Source organism: Cygnus atratus, chromosome 8 (genome assembly GCF_013377495.2).
Source record: "Cygnus atratus isolate AKBS03 ecotype Queensland, Australia chromosome 8, CAtr_DNAZoo_HiC_assembly, whole genome shotgun sequence".
NCBI classification, from domain to species: Eukaryota; Metazoa; Chordata; class Aves; order Anseriformes; family Anatidae; genus Cygnus; species Cygnus atratus.
In genome coordinates, this window is record NC_066369.1 from 21,034,321 (window position 1) to 21,056,225 (window position 21,905).

The 21,905-nt window shown below is 38.5% G+C and overlaps 1 protein-coding gene across 5 annotated transcripts in view; it reads right to left on the reverse strand.

The window, feature by feature from the left end:
• The window catches only part of ST6GALNAC3 (ST6 N-acetylgalactosaminide alpha-2,6-sialyltransferase 3), a 219,097-nt gene that overhangs the window by 105,132 nt on the left and 92,060 nt on the right, over positions 1–21,905 (reverse strand). For all 5 annotated transcript variants that reach the window (XR_007708623.1, XR_004777323.1, XM_050712423.1 and 2 more), the window contains exon 2: positions 16,058–16,252. Coding sequence is in view for 2 of the 5 variants with exons in the window: in XM_050712423.1 (XP_050568380.1) it covers positions 16,058–16,252 (195 nt within the window). In the remaining 3 variants the exon portion in view is untranslated. The remainder of the gene's footprint in view (positions 1–16,057; positions 16,253–21,905) is intronic.

Sequence of the window (21,905 nt, forward strand, 5' to 3'; positions counted from 1 at the left end):
AAGGCAAAGTATTAGCGTGGTCCATTTCGTTAGAGAAATGTCATTCCCCGTTTGCTCCCCGTGCATGGAGAGGAGTGGAGTTACGCCGCCGACCTTCCCGGCATCGCCCTGCGGGGAGCGAGCGCAGAGCGGTTCCTCAGCTCCCAGCATCCATGAAGGGAGAACCTGCGGCACCAAAACGTGAAACTTAAAATGAACTAAGTTGCATTTTGCAAAGTCCTTCTAATTTAATGTGGGTTTAGCTGCCGGTCAACTCTAGACATAATAAATCCAAACGCAGGGATCCTACAGGTGAATGATGGAGAAAGCATTTCTCACGTGCTCGGTTCCCATGCCCTGAAGGTGCTGGGATATTAGAAAAGGTAATTTAAGATAGTAAAATTTAAAAATCTGTGTAAATATACTCAAAAGTATAAAGAGGTCATCTCACTGCTAGTAAAACATAGCTAGCAAAGTGACAGAAGTTTTTCTTACTGATTATATTTCTTTTATATGAACACTACAGGAACTGCAGGGAAAAAATTTAGAATCAGACAAAATCGTTTCTGAAGACAGGTTGTTCTCCCATTAGCTCTGCAGAACATATTAATCCTGAAAGAGTGATGTTTCCTTTCAGTTTTGCATAGCAGTGTGTACAAATAAAAATGTTAACTGCCAGGACATAATTTTCAGTATGCTTGTCTTCCTTCAGATGTGTGTTTTCTGCTTGGAGCACAGCTGTTCATATATCCCAACACGAGCTTCACTGCCGTAAATATCTTTTCTATTGAGGGCTACATTCCCAAAGTGCTGCACAGGGGCCACGCGTAGTGCTAATGTGAGCTGTGTGCATGCAAATCCATGCACGGCACTTAGAAAATGCAGACCATGGACCTTGACCCCAGAACTTCACCACTGAACCAGAATTGCTCTATTTAATGCTGTGACTGTGACATAAATCAGGTTTTTCAAAAGGCTTTTATTCAGCTAAAAGAACTCATTCTGTGAGAAAATCCAAATAGATCATGCTGCAGAGCCACGTTAATGAAGCAAAATTACTCCCAGCAACCTGGAAAACAAAATAATTTAGAAACTGAAGGTAAGATTGGCTGGGGTTTATTGCCACTTTTTTTTTTTTTTTTTTCCAGCAGTAGAAGTCAGTGTGTGTGTTTAGCTCAATTTCTTTACTTCTGGATATCAAAACAAAGTCCTTTGCCTGTCAGCATAACACAGCTGGCAGCACCATTGCCTCTGTGCTGGAAGGTCAGAGATGCGCAGCTCTGACTGAGACATGGGCTCGCGTCCAATGCTGACGCTGCAGCAGCGCTTTTGGGGGACGGCGTTGCACAGTGAGAGCTGTCTGCCTTCAGATGAGTCATTAAATCAAGGTCATTTCTGCCCATCAGTGGGGACCACCTGGGTGAAAGGTAACAATCCCATGGTAATTTTCACCACAGTAGGACATAAGCACAATGGTCTTCACAATATTTGCTCCTAACAAATAGCTTCTGCTATCAGGTTCTTTGGAAGCAATTGTTAAGCAAAATAATAGAAATCCACGGGGCTATCCAAACAATGGAGATGATATTGCCCTCCTTGCTTTGCAAAGCTTCCCGTGTTTAGGAGGCAGGGTAGCACACTTCTAGGCACAATGAGAGGAGTCAGTACAAATGTAGAGTAATACATTTTATATAAACGCAGAATATACTATAAGTATTTAGAAACATGGATTTGTGAATTTCAAGTTTCCTAAAGGGAAATTTGCAGCAATAATTATCAAATTAAGTTAGAATCATTCATCCAGTCTGCCGCTTCAGGGAGAAGCAAAAATGCAAGAAACATAAGAGTATGGGAAATTAAAGAAAAGCTATTTCTACACCATTTTCTTCCGAGCCCAGCAGACAAATTCAGTCTATGGCTGGTGACAAAGGTGGCAGTTGGTGGCTATCTACTCCCTCTGTGCCCCAGCACTGCAACCGCAGGGAGAGAATCTGATGAACCGACACAAGCATTTTTTCAGCTTTCATAGGATAAATCTATATTGTAAGATCAAGAGCAGAAAGAAAGAATGGTTCAGCTAATGATGGATGTCAGGCTGTCTTTCTGAAAGTGGTGAGATATCACATAATATCTTCAGTAAGAGCTAGAACAATACAGGATGGCATGAAAGGACGGTGCACTGCACACCGGGAACACGGGCAGTCACAGAAACCCTCCCTTTGGAGCAAGGATTCCAACCATTCTTCATGGGCTGTGACCAAGCTAGAGGATTTCTGCTCTGTTTTTTTATTCAGACACTGTCAGAACCAAAGATGAGGGACAATCACAAGCCAAGAAACTTCTGGGTGCAAAAAGAGATTTGATTAAAATAATTAATAGAAATCTGAATTGCTTTGTAGGCAAGAAATAATGCAGCATGATTTTCTTCCCAAAGAAGCCCTCAAAAGGAAATTGAGAGGAGTTGCATCTTTTCAGGTATTGATAAAATACGGCTCTTCTTTGTGTTAATTTGAGTAATCCTAGGCAGGTAGCAAGGAAAGAAATATGCTACTTTATTCATTCATGTGACAAGTAAAATAGGAATGGAAGAAAATCAGCTGAAAGGCAAACTGGACTAAAGTTATCTTTCACCACAACTGAAAATAAGAAGCCAAACATAATATATACACAGTAGAGAGTGAAATAAAATTAGGCATACAAATAAAAACACCGCTTCTGTAAAAATAAAAAAATATGCATATACTTAATATCCAGCATGGGAAAAATTCCAGTGAAGTTACAATTAGATTTTGAGAGCAATTTCAGTAGCAACCTATTTCACTCCTATAACTCTGTAATGATTTCATCAGTAACAAATTCTCTAGGTAGTATCACAGTGGAAAATTTAAGGATGGTGCCATTAAATAGCATCTGTAATTGTTACAATCAACTGCATATTACAAAAAAGGGTGCATTTGTGGATTGGACTTCCACCAATTTGCCAGATTAACGTTTTGCTGAAAGTACCTCTCAGAGCCTTCAAGAACCTATTACCTATAGACCAAAGCTCATGTCAAGCTCATTTTCTGCTGCAAATGAAACCAGGCATCCTTTCATAGTAGGATTTATATTACAACCACAAATATCACTGACTCCCATAAACAGTTTAGTTACAATGGTGCAAAATATGGATTTTTAAAATATCGCTGAGCGCAGGGCTGAGTATAACAGCTGTTGATATGTGGATGTTTCCTGAACTCGTTTGAGTCACCTCTGCTTTTAAACTATTGCAGGAAGCTGTGAGCAGTGCTTTGCAAAGGGCAACAGAATTTGGGTATGAATCTGACAAAATACCAAATCTAGTGAACAGGAAGAGCACTGTACAGATGCACGCGTGTTCCACAAGGCATGAGAACCTGGGGCTTCATTTCCAGTGATACTGGGAGCAGAACACACAAGCAATCAAGAACACATTGCCCTTCCCACATCCTCTAAGTCATTAAATAATAGTTCTACCTCTGTGCAGAACACATTGTTGGGGTTTTAATTATTTTTTAAGATTATCCCATCTCAAATACATAGAAAGTAGTAGAAATCCAGGACATCCTTACGTAGACAAATACCTCATTGCATCCAGAAATAACTAAGGGTTATGTACCGAGACACTCATATTGGAAAGAAACAAAAACGCTGCATTCCTAAATCCTCTAGTAATTTAAACATTTAAAGAGATTTTAAGAAGTATTACACTAAATCATCTACTCAGTCACATCTAATGTAGAAATGCCTGTTAGTGATATGTGGTTGCTAAAATTGTATTTATGTTTATAAAGATGTTGCCAGACGAACTAGATTTTTCAAAGAAAGATGACATTTAGTGAGTGAAGGGGAATTACTAGATGCACTTTCAGATTTAGAAAAGATTGATAAAAAAGACTGATTTTCAGGAATCCAGAATACAACTTCCTAGATAATTGCATAAGTAATCCGAAAGTACAAGAACTATAAATATACATACAAATCAAGTGTTTATGAACATAAAATGAACAGCTAATTTCTTAGCATGTCTTGCACACTCCATTATGAAAACCGTTCCTCAAATGAACAAAAACATTTAAACTGCAAGAATGCTAATGAAAAATGAAGGGAAAAATGGCCCAAAATCTTATTTTCAACAACAACTCAAACTGCTCATCTGGACTGAAACAAACAAACAAACAAAAAACAATTTGCCTTTAAGTTCTAAACCTTTTTTAATTGGCCTCATACAACACAATTCTTTGCGATCTTCTTGTTAAATCTGCCTTATCTTTACAAATGTTCTCCAGTAGAAAATAAACAGCATTTACAGAAAGAATGGAAAAGCATGAGGGAAGTACCCAGCTGGGCATCATCCTGGGAAACTGTGAAGTAATTCATCTCATGCAAAAGATGTCCAAGATGTTTTAGGAAAAATAAATCCTGGGTAATTTGGTATCTAGAAGCAGAGGTAATGATATGTCGTCTGCTCCCTCATTACAGCTGAATCCCATGCAGAGTTCTGGGAAGCTGAGATAGCTGAGACGTGAGAAGCAGGTAGACCGCTGCTATGCATGAATTAGGAAAAATAAGGAAGAGATTTTCTTGATAACATGGTGATAAAGGTGGATCTGGAAGCATCTGTGTACACTGGAAGACAGAAGAGAATGAGAAGTGGAAATATTTCATATGTTTAAGAAAGCAGGAAAGAAAGAGGTATAAACAGCTGTAGTATTTTCCATATCTCAGTCTGTGAGGACAAACTGAAGTGGTGAACTGTTAGTCCAGTGCGGGATCTTCCAAGGGATGTGGGCAAAGGCCCCAAAACGGTAAATATGAAAGTAAACAGGTTACAACCTGAGTTAATGTGGAATACGGTTCAATCACGTACTAGCAGGGAGATGAGCAGCCAATTATTTTTCGTCAGCTCTAGATTTTAGTTTTTGTGTATGTTGCTATTTAGCACACTGAAAGTAGCAGAAAAATATATGCATTATTCATGCTATTCATGGTAGACATGCACTTTAGTTTCAGTGAACAGGACTGGAAGTAATACCAGAGGAAATAGAGGCCTTAAAGGAAGACACTAATCTCAGAAACCTCAGAGTGTCACTATAATTTTATTTTTTTAAGGACTCTGTTATGATAATAGTCAGGTTTGCAGAAGAAGATTTCTGCAGCACTCAGATAAACGACCTCACAGAAGGCCATTTCTTCCCCAGGAAACGAGCACTGGCTAACACCCACCAGAATAGGAGCAAGACATTTAACAGCAAGTGGAAGGAGCCCCACAATGTTGGTTCCTACATGATTGCCAGCAGCCTGAACATAGTGAATGTTTTAGATTTCATGACAGAATTTACCTGGCATTGTGCCCAGCAGAGGCAACTCGTCATTTTAAACAGGAAGCAATATCACTCTCATCCATTGCTTGAAAATGACTTCTCATCTACAATTATCTGTCAATTTTACCTTCTCATTTTCAGCTATCACCAGTCTCCATATTTACAGAAGTTCATCTCTCCTTGATTCTTGTGCTCAGCTCCAAAATAATTTATTAGGAGTTACACATGCTTATCAAAGACAGACAGAATTCATGCAAAAACTAATGGCAGCCTAGGCAAGTTGCTATATATCATTATACAATGTCTGCCAACACTGCTGTCACAGCACCTGCACTGCCTTGTCCTTTGTCAATCAGAATAAAGCATTAGTACAGTGCAAAGATTATTTTTGTTGTTGTTCTTATAATAGTGTTCAGACAGTAATGCACTGGCAATAAGTGATAATATATCGGGGTAGTGGATCCCCCAGCATTTTGCAAGGAGACTCAATCTGATTGAACCCACCACTTCGCTTCTTGAACTTTACCAGAAGCGACTTGATTCAGGAACGCTCCCTGCTCTCACAAACATGAGGAAGCTGAAGCAGTGAAGAGAGGAAGTACTTGGGTCCAGGCCAGCAGCAGAACAGAAATTGAGACTAGTTCTCACGTGTTCCAGCCTGCTCCTCTGCCTGTTCTCTTCTGAGTAGCAGGTCAAAGCTAAATATCGTTATCTGCATTATAGTAATGGTACCAGCTCCTCCAGCTGTCACAGATGCTGGTGATGACATGGCATATTCAACACCAAGGACCAGCTGGAGCAGAAACAAATAGAACAGCTCCAGGACTCACCTGAATGGGGGATCCCATTGGACTTTCCCTCTATCCCCAAGACATTCTCCTGTGGGACTGCCTAGAGCTCTGCCACAGATAGGATCAATGAAGAAACACCATCTGATACGTGTCTGAGAAAATTACATTTCTCTGCCTTCTCACCAGAGAGCCTATTTAGCCTTGAAAACACTGAAAAGTGCCCATTCTAGGCCTTTGGGAGACACCTACATGGCTGCAAATAAACTTTTTAGAGATTTATCCCATTTGAGAAAGAAGTTGTACTTGTAAAGACATTGGAAAAAAAAATTAAAAATGTATGTGAGCCCTGAGCTGAGACACAATTTTGCCATGGGTTCTTCTGGTTTGAAATCTATTCCTGGTTCCTTTTCAAAAGCCTGTCACCTGAAGACTGGATCAATATAATGCATTCATCTTGGGGCTACACCTTGAATCCATTCAGGAAACAAACATTGCACAGAATGCAGCAGTAGCTGGCTCGTTAAGAACAGACCCCATTCCCCAAATCTCCAAGCTGTGCCTTAGATACTGTCCTAAATGGTAGTACATTTTCTGAGAAGAGGTAATCTGACGACTTAATGAAAGACATTTTGGGCAGTGAAGGGCAAGCCAAATTGGAGAGGACGTAGGCTGAAGGAAGAAATCAGCAGTTCTGGACAATGTGCACTGGATCCAAAAGGGAAGAGTGAACAGGAAATAGGACAGATATTACATGCTAGAAACGGGATGACACGAGAAGCCATATTTTAAGCTAGAAAATGTTAACAAAGCAATAAAATTAATTACACAAAAACATCAGAGAACAAAATCATCAGTCATTGATCAATAGTGGGTTATTGTTTTTAACTAAAGGCCAAACTTTGTCCTTCACCTTTACGGTTAATTTCTGTTATAGGATATTTGCCAGTGCTGACCTGAGTTTTTCAGTGTACAAACCTTGGCACTACTTTGGGGTGACTTTTGTGCCTGCAGTCAGGCATTTCATAGGAGTCTAAATAGATCTGAAAAAAAAGCTTAGATTTTTTTTTTTTTTAATGAGATGTGCTCCAGAAACAATATTTTTTCTTTACAAACATGAATCCTAGGCACAAGAACTCAAAAGGCGGGAGGGAGGGTGGTAGCATCACTGAACTAGAACCAGGGAAATCAACCCAAACCAACTTGTACTTTGGCTGGTGTAATATTAATAAAAAGCCCTTGAGAATTCTTTGCAGTCTCTAAATGGAGCAAGCAGGTTCTACTCCCTGGAGAAATATTGATCCAAGACCCGTGACATTTTCATCACTTTCAAATCCAAAACTCTGGGTCCTAGCTACAAGAGACTCTCAAAGACAAGTTCAAGAACCTGTACTTCGAAAAAATGATGCTATTACTTGTGGAAAAGGGGACTGAACTGGTATGAACAAGGTGAAGGCAGTAATGTGCACCCCTGGGGTGGGTGAAAAAAATGGAGGATGAATTGTTGTTATTAAGTGGACAATCCCAAAATCACTCTAGTAATTTCTTTGCACTGGTTTGGGGAACTTCATTTAAAACTGTATTTATTCATCTAATGGACAACTCAACTGTTTTCCTGCATGACAGGAAGAAACAGATTACTGTAATCTCTGACTAGCTGAATATGACAAATATATCAAATGGGGAGGGTGAAGATACAGATGGAAGAAAGAAATACTGCAAATAAACACCAAACTTCATTTTCTTCCCATCCCTCCCCAGACTGAATTGCTTTTCCTTTTAGGGTGCAGCCCCATAGACACAATTTACCATGAACTTTTCAATGTTAGTAGTGATATCACTTATTGGTAGAGAGAGAGTGCAAAAATGATTTATGATGAATAGACAGGCAAAAATTACAGCTACAGCTATGCTCACAGAAAACTTAGTTCCTTGTTACATACAGCGTAACTATACCAAGTAAAGCTCTATAACGCACACGCTGCCAGCACAGTTATGCCAGTAAGGAACATGCAGTTCAAGATAAACAGTCATACAGGATCTCTGACAGACCAAATAACACATTTTTGGTAGTATGAATTAATGTATTTAGCCAGACAAAGGAGGCAATCCCAAGAAAAGCAATTTTTTATTTTTTTTTTCTGGTACAATCTGCATCTGCTCTAAGAGGGTCTCTGAGCTCATTTCTTTCTATGCAGCAGCTACACCATTCCACCTGTTCCAGCCCAGGCTGAGTGCAGATAGCACAGATTAGCAGATGAAAATGCATTTAAGGTTCACAATTTAATCTAACAAAAAGCCTAAGAGAAAAGGCTCGCAGTACAAACTTCCCACCAACTCAGAGAACAATAAAAAGACAGAACTATATATTCAATCCAGAGCTGTGCAGCAGAACCTGAAGCTGCCAAACACAGGCTATGACAGATGGCCAAGGGAGCAAACTTGGAAAGCAAAGGCTTTCAAGGAAGATGGCAGTAGCTTTAAAACTAGCCAGCAATTGGCATGATTGTCACTGTTAGAAGTCTGTCTCCTGAGCAAGTTCTCGCTGCTGTGTTTACATGCACACCCATGCATGTATGTGTGACTGCGTGCTTGCGCTTGGCGCTCCGCTTCCCTGCAGCGAAGTATTAACAGCCTCAGGTCAGCCCAGTGCTGCACATCCCTGCCAGAATAGCTATGCTGGGCAAGAGCTCAAAGAGCTAAAATTCCTGATTGCCATAGCCAGCAGAAGCCCCTTGTGTAGAAACAATTATACGAGCAAAACTCCATTTTCACTGGCTGCTTTTACTCCATGGTGTATTTTATACACCAGTACAGAGCGTACCTAAGCCATTATCAGTGCATCCAGAACTAGCAACACTTTGCTGCAAAGCATACCTTGAATCTCTCTGAGAAATACACTCCAGGTATAATACAGGAGGCTGACACTGGACTTGCTATGATGAAGGCATCTTAATTTTTAAACAGCAGCATTGGGATGAAATTGTGTAAATGGCAGAGCACTGCTCTCTCAGCTGATGAAATGAAACACAAGACAGCTTGCTTGCTAATAATGCCAACCAGCCCGCCCTTCATTTAGCAAATATTATTGACAAAAGCTGAGATGATATCATGGTAACAGAATTCATGAGCATGTTCAAGAGCGTGTTCAGGTTATAGCGAGCTTCTCCTTCCTCTGATTGTTAGTAAGCTTTGTTCTTGCCCATTTATTACTCAGGCCAGCCCACCTTTCATATCTTCCCCTGTGGTCTGGCCTCATTCAAGAAGCTGTTATAAAACCTCCCTGCTCTCTTCCTTCCCAGAATACTTCATTCATCTCGTCTGGTCCTTCTGCTATTTGGCTAAAAACAAAATATACTGATAGAAATCTCTCTATCAAGCTGGCTGACTGCAAAACTTAACTCTATTTCCCAAATGTCCTCAAGTCAGTTTTCACAGCGCCTCTCATTTGGAGAGGCATTCATCCTCCACGCTCCTCACATGGAAAGCTCAACTGGAACTTCCTTGGAGGGAGACTAGTGTTATCTAACAGAAACCTTCCCCTCAGCAGCAGTAAAAAAACCTCGAAGAAAGTGGGAGAAATCTCTGGAAATAACATACAACCAAGGTACATGGCAAACCTGTGACAGCAGGCACCTTGTCTGGTATAACGTGTAAGCTCTGTGCAACAGAACTACCCAGCCCAGGGCTCTGTGCATTGTGCACATTTATTCCTACCAGACCAGACTCTTTAGGGACTGACTTTCAATGGCATAGCTTGCTGGCTGATAGCAATCTCAAGTTCCTTTGCTGTTTTTTGAAAAAACAGAGCTGCCATGCAGGCAGCACTGCTTGGCTCATCACATTCAGGCTCCGTGGAGCAGATTTAATTCCTTCGTACAGAATACTTGATGTATTTATCCTGGCACTTGACTTTTTCCTCACGAGACACCATCCGAGTTGTGGCAGCTTTAAAAACCTAAGTTAATTCCATATATACAGAGAAAAAAGGCTGAGCTGGCAGGATTTATTCTACTGAGGACACACATGATCTGTGCTCCCTTCCCTCTTGTAGGTTCGTAACAGCCTGAGTGGTGCTGGGTGGACCTTGCAGCTTATTCTGTAGGTTTGCTCTTCTCCTGGGCAAAGAGGTGCTGGAAAGAAGAAGAAGCAAGTGGGGACTCTGGTAATAATTTGTTTAGTGAGGTCCATATCCATAATATAAAATATGCTCCTAGTGGTTAAAGTCATCGGCAGGAATTTTATTTTCAAGCGTGTGCCTATAGCTCCCAGCGCTGGGAATGTGAGCTCCAGTACAGTTGGCAAACAGAGAAAAAAATATATGTATACACAAATCTCTCTCAGAAGTGTAACAAGCAGTACGTTGTCATTAAAATGTTACGTAGTCAATCCTTCTGTAATATTTCCAGCAAAAATTGTTCCTGAAAATTTATATAGCAGAAGCAGAAAAATATCCAGAAAAATGTGGCGTGTTTAGTTTTACTTCCATTATTATTATGATGGTGATGATTACAAGATTACTAAAGCTGAAATGATGTAAATGAGCAACTGACATAAAATTGTGTCTTAGAAAGGCTATCAATGATAGATGGCAGCGAAGCAAATGACCTTTTCTTAACAAAATACCCTATGAATTCTTAAGCTGTAGCAATGAATAAAGTCCCAAAGGAAAAGACAGGATGGAAATCATGAATGTGTCAGAAATTAAGACTAAAGCAACTTTTTATCACAGGGAGTTCTGCTTGATGTAGCTTTTTTAGTCCCTCTAGGACCCAAATCTTCCCTGCAAGAGCATAAAACCAACATCTCTGAAGGCAGCTGAATGCACCAATCCAAGCTCACTGCCTGGTACCTTCTGCTTTGGCAATGAAGCCCAGTGCTATTCCATGAGTTTCTTTTCATAGTAAGTGTGATTCTGCATCCACCACTAAGGCAAAACCTAAACCCTCCCAGGTGGATCACTAGCTTTGCTTATTTTAAGTATTTCATACTACAATTTCAGTCCTTTTTAAATTATTGCTGACTTCCCATATCTGGAAAGAAACTAATATTAAAACATCCATCACATTCTTTGCTTTCTTTGTGCATTTTTAAATTTAGCTATTAAACTTTTATAAGAACATGGACTCTCATGATTGCGATGGCTCCTTCCTATGATTACTCCTAACATGCTTGACAACTACGCTTTTGCTCTTGCAGAAATGGTGTGTGCCTTATCTCATGATCTGAGAGCACATCCCATAGCCTGCATTTCTGCATGTTATGTTAATTTTCTTCTATACTTCAAGTGTTGTTTCTTCATTGTATGTTAGTTTTTGTTGTTGTTAACGTTTTTTAATGAAATGACCTTATTGATAATAATTATTATCATTACTACACGAGCATGTATTAGGTCGGCAGCCTCTTCTTGCTTTTATTCATACCTGGGACATTTCATCTAAATAGAAATTCATGGAAACCCCCATTCGTTTCACTTGAGCTCTACCACAGAACTCCTGGTAAAAAGAAAAAAAAGAGGTTCTCTACGTTCATATATGTATGTAGCTCTACATGCCACATCTGGCAAGCAGTTATTGCTTGTATAGTAGTCTGTCCAGATTGCTACGCGATATGCTCCAATTTTTTTTGTTCAATATCAACACAGTATTTACGGGTTTTTCAGTTACAAAAGAATCATAACAGCTACAATGCCTGTTCGTTTTATCTAGTGCTCATCGCTATATTATGAGATTCTTCAATGTTCATGAAACAAAGCCTTTTCTCTCCCTCAGAATTCATTTTAGATTAAGCCATTAGATCTCACAGCTGCAGTTTAATGTAGGATTTTAGGTCATCTCAGAACTTACCCTTTTCCAAGAACAGTTTTAATCTTTGTATAGTACTTGAATATACTTCTTATAATTATGTTTCAAGTGTTATTGCAGCTATATTTCAGATTTTACGTATGTAAGAAAATGCTATATTATTTTAATACTGACGGTAGAATAAAAATCTATTCAAAATTCACCTTTCAGGAAGCACAATCAAATATCCAAGAACACTATTAGACTTGCTCAGCATAAAGTTTCAAACTGCTAATGGGTTTTAAATTGATGTCATAATGCCGCAATTTAAATACATGGTGTTCATTAATTTTGCTAGAACTCTTTGTAGAGTAGGAGTAGTATGGAAGAGGGAGGAAGGTTATATTTTCTATACCTGCTTCTTTTTATCTGATTGCCCATTCTTGATACACAAGAAGTATCATTATATCAGCTTGGGGTGGGGGCATGAAGTTTACTTGAAGGACAATAGGCTTCAATTAGATATCCACTCTGGAGTTGTATCAAAATTAAATTTTATACAAAAAAATACCAGGAATAAGATGAAAGTAACCAACACCATAGACATGGCATTTCTTAAAAGATGGATTTCATCATTTCAGGACCTATCACCAAAATCCAGAGGTTCAAAAGAGAAGAATTAAGAAACAGAAAAGATGGTAAAAGTCATCTCGTTCATACACCTCCTTTCCACTGTAAGGTCGAAATTCACATACTTAGGTGAGAGAGCGCTACTGCAAATCAGGCATCCCTCATCTCTCTCAAATCTGAGAGAGTTCTCCCAGATGTGGGCATTGAAAAGGGAGAAATCTCCCTATGGAGGACTAAGGGGGTCCTCTTGTCTTGCAGGGAAGGAAGGGATGGGATGCAAGTATTCTAGGTAAGGAGTCATTTCTTTCCAAAACATCTCAAAAGTCAAATTAAAATGTGTCTAGACATAATGGGCCAGTATAGTACAACACTTCACATCTATTTATACTTCAAATATAGTATGTTTACTGTACATAAAGTCAGTTTTTCTAAAGCTGTTGCTATAGCTACAAATCAAGGAAACCATAGCAACAACACTGTATTATGCACAGCCCTAATTAGGGATTAAGTTATGTCTCTCTTCGCAGTTTATATTAAATACTCCCATATAATCTAGTTAGAGTAATCTTAAAATGTTTTCAGACTTTTTAATAATAAGAATTCCATACAATTATACTGTCAAGTCAAATACACAACATACTCAAAATGTGCCTTTAAAGCATTTTTTCGATCATACCTAATAATATACATGTCACTGGTTTTTACTTAAGTACAAATGTTCATATCACCATATTTTCTGACCTTCTTTAATACAAATCATTGATCATTTTAGCCCTAACCACCAAAGTAATTGATTTTCCGTCACCTCATAAGGTTTCCAGCTCTTATCCCATTCAGCCTTACCCAAAAGAAATTAACTCCTCCTAACTCCAACTTCTTTTTTTCCCCATGGATTAAAAGTGGATACTTTTTTCTTCCCCCTTCCCTTTTCCTTTAGAGAACAAATATGTGAGGGAGGGATGGGAAAGGAATATTAGACGACTGACTGGGCTGGTGCTAAAGCACATGCATTACCCTGTTTTGCTGACCTTGCATATGTGTTATTTTAGTACACAGAGAAGCTGGCACATGGCATGCAGCCAGGCATACTGCTGCAGGAGTGGAGCCTGAGGGGAACAGGTAAAGGAGAACAGAGAGTGGTGAAGAAAGAAGAAGGATGCTGCAAGTGGGTGAGGAACAGGAGGCGGCATTATCAGACAGCAGGAGACATGTAGGGCCCAGTGGGGTGACAGGCTTCAAAAGACACCCTAGAAGACTATGAACATATTCAGTGGGCATGCACAGATTCTCTCAACAAAAGAGAAAACCATAATTGATGTCTTTAAAAGCCTTCTCTCCTATCTTCCCTTCTACCACATACATTTCTAATAATTCATTATGGTATAGTTTCCCCGCCTTTTGGTCCTTGCCCACTGATGAGATGGCAGCAGTCCCTTTTTGTAAAAACCTTGGCTACATTTGTCTGGGGCATTAGCTGCCCTCACAGCCTGGACCTTCTGCTTATCTCACGTACTATAGCAGTATAAAAACACTAGGCAAGGATATCCAAATCCTATGAAATGAGCAGAAATTTAATGTGTTTGGCACTTACACTTACCAAAATGATAGATCTGTGGCTTTAATCTCTGAACAACTGAGAAATGCTGGCCATTTTAATACAAATAGTATACCAGTGCTTATTTACATGCTTTTATAAAGCAATCTGTTATATAGATTGTAGTCACAGAGAACATCTGAGTGCAGGCTAGGAACATGAGCTGCGTAAAAGCTTTTCACATGGGCAGCACAATAAAACTTCTCTCGCACTGGGAATAATTAAGTCAGAAGATAGCGCATTCACAATTAGCAGGGCATGTTCAGTTTCTTCATTATCATTTTAATTAGCAAATATTAATGTAATCTACAAGTACAAGGGGGAAAACAACTAAAATTACTAAGTTTAAGGAGTCCTTCATGACCTAAGCTAAATTGAGACAAATGTCTTACTAATCAGTACTGGACACCAACTTTCAGGACATTCATTTCCATTTACTGTTAGAACTTCCAAGCGTGTTATCAAATTTAAGAATGAATTAAGGCTCCCACAGGCTACATCTAACCTCTGATGAAGGCAATGGTTAATAAAAATGGATTAGATGCTCTTCTCCTCTTCAGTTATCAGTTCATACTGATAGTGATCAAGTGACTGTGACAGCTCTGCCTCATTCAGATTCCACGCCTGTGTGTGTGGCAATCACGTAACCCAGTGACACACAGAACACACTGCCCTCTCATTTTTAGTGGGTTCCCGGACCTTATATATTTAAGATATGCTGGAAGAAGCCTTAGCCTCTTTGAACTCAACAGCAGAGCTCCCATTCATTTCCCTGGGACTCGAATTCACCCTGACTCAAACAGATTTCCTTTCTGGTGCTTGTCCTTTTTCTGTCCTGTAGATGAAGTACTTTGGCCTCCAACATAATCAATGATGCATCTTACATGAACAACAATTAAAAGATAAAGAGGTTTAAAAGAAGCTAGCTCCTAAAGACTACAGTCATTTCTCATTCTGATTTTCATTTTTACACTCTAGCAGTAAAATAATAAATAACTTGTCCAATGCACTTGTAGGACTGAATATCATGATGTGGTAAACTATTTTCATTCTCTATAAAAGCTGTTACTTGAATAAGTCTGATTCATGAATATAATAATCAAAATTTTATAAATAAAAATTAGTAGTAAATGGAACCCATAGTATTTCTCATGATTGACAGTGCTATAATTAATGAGAAAGAGCTTTTAGAAAGTTGTTTGTTTTTTTTTTTCATGTTAGCAAATTTATTTTCCAAGTTTGCATCTGTTATTAATAGTACACACAAAGACAGAGAGGGGAAGATTTTGTGGAAAAAGCACCACTGCCACTGAAAATCAACATTGTCATTAGACATTTTGCCAACTGGATAGTTTAAAGCTGAAGTCCTTGTAAAATATTCTTTTATCAAACCCCAAAGAAAGTATTTTGCAAGACAGCTAGAGGTAAAAGCATTTTGAAAGTATAGACTGAAAATACCCAGTTTCAGAAAAATCCTCTAAATCTCTAGCTCTATACCTTTTTTAAACTCACAAACATACATACCACAAATTAATCTCTTTTTCTTCTATGTACACAGAAATACAGATAAACTACTTTTTACTTCAGTATCCTAGGCAAAATTAAGTCCTAAGACTTCTATTACAAACATACACAAGACAATTTCTTGTGTATAGACTGAAGGTTGGAAATTCATTTGGAAAACTCTCTTGCTTGTGTAAACTCAGTCTTCACTGTAACCAAGAATGATTTTGAGGTCAGCTCGCTTTTCTATCCACTGCAGACAGTACAAAAATTAAAATAATTAAGTGGTCGTTTAAGTGGTAGCACACTTTTAAAAGACATTTTGCTCAGACACACCCCTTTCTTTAGTTTTTACACTGGGCAGTAGAAAAGAAGTTATGTGGGATCAGAGAGAGTTTTACCAGTTTATTTTGCTGCGCTTTTGATATGAAGCCTTACCTCTTGCGTTTTCACGTTTACATATCCATAGTGAGTCCTCAGAGGCTGCCGTTGGCCGTTAGAAAATGGTATCCACTTGACACTGGTTTGTCCAAAGCAGTTTAGAATCAAAGGGAAAGTTACTTCATTGGTGAGACGAACGATGATCAGACAGAGGAATGCTGCAATGAAACTCACAGCAACAACAGACTTTCTCTGTAATAAAAAGAAGAAAGAAAATAAAGTATTAAAATTAATAGTTAATTTTAATTTAAAAATGTATCTCCTATTGTAGGATGAGGGAAAAATGGTTTAGAAAACTATTGTAAGATTATTTTGTATGGTAGTCACCTTGCTGCAAGAACAGAAGATGACAGGTGTACTGGATCATTTTGCTTCAATAAATGTGCATTTCAGAGATTGAGAGTTTCTTTTAGAACAGGTAGGAAATAAATCGACTTTGCTCAAAAACTATCATCATTTTACTTCTTACAAAGTTTCAAAAAACATCTACCAGTTTTAAATTTTATTTGTATTTGGAATTATGATTTTTTTCTGTAAACATCCACAGCAAAGCCTCTATGCACAATCATCAGGGCTGTAGACACACATAAATATACAAAGTGAAAATGCCATTTGCATCCACACCAGACAAAGTCTACTTTGAAGAGAAAGTTCACTGCTGATTTTCTTTATTGTGTGTTATTTTTAAATCATCTCTGTGCAATTCTAATCTTAAATATTTTAGAATGGTTGGTGAAGCCAGCACAACCTGCTGCCTTATTCCAGGTTCACAAATTTACAAAGGCATTAGTATCTTGGACAAGATGACCTCCGTCGTTAATAATGTACCAGATCTGAAGCCTGTATCTAATTAACCTTTGCTTTCCACCTCTAACCTATCCAGTTGGCTGGACCGGTTAATACAACCACAAAAAGATACCAACCTTTTTCCTAGGTAACTCCTCAGTCTACAGGAGAAAAACTAAAACGAATAAGCTAAAAGTGAGGGGAACATCTATTTTTTAAAATACTACTTCTGGACAAACTACTTAAGAAAAAAAAAGGGTTAGTTGGCATATGTAATGGTTCGTGGTACGATACTCAATTGTAAAGGTGATTTTTTACAATCTCCCTGACAGAACGGAGTAATGGTCATTTACAGGTGTTTTCTACAGTACTTCAACAACATTCTAGCTTTACTGAATTTGCTACTGTTCAGTTATCCTAGTGAATTTAATTCTAAACAATAACAAAGAGATTTATTTATTTATTTATTTTAAACCTAAGGGTCTACCTAAGTGTAACCCTCAATGCTGGGCGGCAGAATCTGATCCCCTTAATTCAAACACCACCAACTAGTGGGAACCAGCACCTTACATGTTTAAGACTGCTTTCGTACATGAAGGCCATAAGATCACGGGTGCTGCAATAGCAGTGGAGGGATGAAAGCTGAGCTCTGACTCCCACCATATAAAAGAAATGAATTCTTCTTTGGAGGTTCATTTGAAGATACTAAAATTCAAAACACCATGCAGAAAACATGATGATATTTACAGAGCAAGCACCCAGTGAAACACGTAAATCACAAGTTGTACTGAATGTGACACAGGAGGCTCACATGCCCCTGCGCAGAGCGTGCAGGCACTGCTGCCGTGCTTTGGGTCAGTGTCTGGCCACCAAAAACTGTGAGGACCACAAAGAGCGCACAGAAAATTTGCAGGGATATTACTGTATCAGCACTTAAAGAGTTGAGAAAATAGTGCCTTGCGGCGGGGTGTCAATTGCATGGCTCTAGCCGTATTGAGGTATTCGGAGGCTGCAATTAATAAGAAAGAAGAAGCAAAAGACTGAGATGGGAGACCTGGGTGAATGAGGTCACTGAGGAGAAAGGAGAGAGGATGATGAAGAGAGGTATTCTGGCAACTTGATTCAGCGAGGAATCTCAGTCAACTAACGGCTGTGTAATGTAAAATTAAATCCAGCAAATCTTCAGAGGACAGTGTAACAGCCACAACCCAGTCACAACTCTCAGCATCCATGGAAGCCACTGCACTTTTCATCAGCTGCATTATAACAGATTTACATTAAATTGCAATAAACTGGCTGGGGAGCACTTCTGTGTCACTTCTCTTTGTGCCAGATGGAAATAGAAATGTTTAGCTATATATCAGGGCCTTGTAAGTGTTAAGAGCAGCCAAGATGTGCAGCACAAGTGATAATCGTAAAGCAGTGAAAAAGAGCATAGATTAGTCATATTATTTATGGCAGATCTGAATTAAAAGATTGCAAATATTTAAAGGGGAATCTAGATACTCATTCCACTACATGGGCATGCTTCAATCAAAATGTCCGTGACAGGAAAAAGTGATCCTGCCCTATGTGATGCCAGTACCTGATTTCCACATATTCTATGTTCCTGGCTTGTCAAATGCCCCCCCCCCCCTTTTTTTTTTTTTTTTACTCCTCTGTTTTGCACAGAGATGTTCTGAACGTGAAAAGGTTGTGATCAGCTCTGAGTGCTTCACATAGGAAGCTTTTCAAAAGACCCTCCGCCCCAAGAAGAAGTCAGATTGTGTAGCCAGATCTTTGGGCCTTCATTAGGATGCCATGCACTTTTTATATTCCTTCTCTTTAAATGCACTGCAACAGGAGGAAAGAAAAGTGTGGCTTTCTTCAGTTTTGGTATTTAAGAAAATGTTGTTTGAAAAAGAAAACAGCAAAGATTTTTCTGTACGTTGCTTAGCTAGAAAGAACCTGCAGTAACCACAACAGCACAGTGAGAGAAAGGAATTTTTACAACAGAAAGGAACTGAGGCATCTGTTACAATTGTTTGGAAGAAAAAAAAAAAAACTTGGCATATGCAAACAGAATACCTGCCTAACAACTTGTACAAAGGTCAAGTGCGTTCAGGATTCAGTTCAACTGCAAATTTTATTAAAGGCATGAGATCTAACAGTATGCATTCTCTGAAGGAAGCACTATTGCAAACTGGAATTTCACTGGCTTTACAAATTTCACTGTAAAAATATTTTAAAACTACACTACGAAGCACCTACTTATAATTTTGGCCTTCTTCAAGATCAAGTCAGGCAGTCTGCTCTCTGCTCTGTGGCCAAGAGTACTCTAAAGGACGCTTCTAAAAAGAATTGCTTCTCCCTTCTTTACCTACTCAAGAAAACAAAAAACAAAACAAAACAAACAAAAAAACAGGTGCTATTTGTCAGCACGCACTTCCTGTAAAATCTCCCTTCCTGCAGACCAATAGATTTTGCCATATTTCCTCTGAAAAAAAAAAATAATAATAATTTTTAGCATTAGAACTGCCAGGAATTCTACTAGACATGACAGAGAAGCGTGGAGCTATGTACATGGATGAATACCAGACTCTAATCCATCTCAAACTTTTCTGCAGCAACATTTTAAACACTTACAAAATCATTCCATTTGGGAGACCTAAACAAATGTTAACTAGACACTGTGCAAAGAAAAAAACTTTTCCCTTCTTAAAATTAACTTCTCATGGATGCAAATTGTCTCCTAAAGAAGAAATTTTCTCTAACATGAAAACATCCTCTGTAAAAATCTCAGCCAATCTTTATGTTTTTCTCACGAATTTAATGTAGATGTTTTGCTGTTTCTAACATAGTCATTCAATGTTGTTAAAAAAAAAAAAAAAAAAAAGATTAAAGTGGGTACATTTCAGACCAGAACACAGGTACTGCCATACGTGAGACTCCCCCCTGGGCAAAAATCCCACATTAGAACTAAACCGTTTCTTCTCAACTCTTTTTATTCAATATCCACAATAACATAACCCCAGTTTTGGTTACTTCTGACACCAGGCTGACTCTGTCTAGTGTTTATATCAAAATCAGAAACCAGTAGGCATGATTCACACTTCTAAGGCTTAAATTTATATTTATATTGCTGGGAGAAGGAATGAGATAAAACCAGGACTGTCATAATAGTACGCTGGTTAGGATCATAACATCTGGTTTTGGCTATTTACCAGTGCCAGGGTGATTAATTAGCTTCAGTTTGGCAAGAACTTGCCAGTCTGAGTGAGTTTAAGTCATTTCTCTTTCATAACCTGTTATGAAGTGTGGAGAAGACGAGACCGTTTTTTATAGTTCAATAAGGCCTGATAGAATAATAACACACAAACATTTTTTGTGTTGAATACAGTTGTCTAGCAGGGAGGAAGAAAGGAAATAGTTTCAGCATAAGCAGAGAATTTCATAAGTTGTAAATTTTACTGAGGTATGTAGTAATACCTTTATTATGATTTCTAGTCCAACAGCAATACTCTGCCACTTCTGTTGTTTTATGTGGCAAACACTGTCAAAACACTTTATAATCAATAATAAATCCCCATCCTAGTGAGATTAATAGTAAAGACCCATTTCACAGATGCATAAACTGATGCTGAAAGCAACTTCCTCAAGATCACAAAAAAAATCAACAGAATCTACTCCTAAACTTTTACTCTAGAACAATTTTGTCTCTCAGAATTATTATTTCCATTAATTTTGCCTGAATTTTTTAAGTGCCAAAGTTGAACATAATATAATGGAAGACTCTAGTAAAGAATCACTGGAACTAGTAAAGTTCCATGCCACAAACAGTAATTGAAAATAGCTTTTTATTTTTTTTTTTGAGAAATTGACGTTTTCAGTATTCATTTTCTCCATTATTTTCATGGATACATGATGACACTGTGCTTGGAAGGACAAATGAAAGGTAAAGAGTTACATGAGGGTGTTAAGTATCTTAGATGACACAATATGCAGTAAAATTTACAGGTATAGTGAATAACTCAATCACTTTTTTAATATCTCTGCACATTAAACTACTATTATTATGGCACTGATGCAGGGTTTCAGGCTTTTTATTCAAGTACGATACCAATTGAAAACAATAATGGTTACACTTACTGAATTTGTTTCATTTTGTAGACCACTATATGGAAAAACTAGTTTATTTAATTTTCTCTTTTATTGTCTTCAGCATCCTCTTCAAATATACTACTTTCTGTTACATCAGAGCATAAAATGAAATTCTTTCAGCACACTACTTCAGCATACCTTCTGATTTCACCAGTGCTGGAAATAAATATGCCTTCCAGCTATTCCTTCTGGCCTGAACCTTCCTTTAACAGGGCTGCTGGAGGGAGACTCAGGCAGGGGTCCTGAAACTTTTCAGAGAGGGAGCAAGACTGGATAGCAAACATCCTTTTAGAAACAGACATGTATCAAACAACATTTGCATAAAATCGGTAGCTGAAGGTTTACTTTTTTTTTTTTTTTACTTTTTTTTTTTTTCTCCTCGAGAAGTGGAAGTTAATGCGAATATGTTCAAAGGCTCCACGGGAGAGGGCTGTCAATGTTTTCTTTCTCAGAAGCAGAGAACAAAGCAGGTAGGGGGCTATATCAGAAGTAAGATCTGGTTTGAGTTCAAAACCCAGTAAAATTAAGATTAAAGCAAAATTTTAATATTTTCTGGAAAAGGGCACCTTTGCTGAAACCGGAATGTAAGCAGCTAGGAAGCAGAGGCATAAGAGCAGAAATGAAGATCAGTGTTACAGAAACAACAAATGCTGTGTACATAAAACTAGATAGAAAAGGTACGATGAAAGAAACATACAGCTCGTATGCATGGCCTGGAAAGTGTTTCTTCTAAGCACGTACCCTGAATTAGGACTGTGTTCGTGGCTTATGATGTTTGAGCAGGCATGAACAGACGACCCGTTACTTTCCACATGCCTCCCCTATAGGGGGGCTCTGGCCTTTTTTATAGCTAATGCTGCTGAAAAGCTTTCAAGAACACGGCTCACCATCCATCTTTTATTGTTGTCAGTTGTTGAGA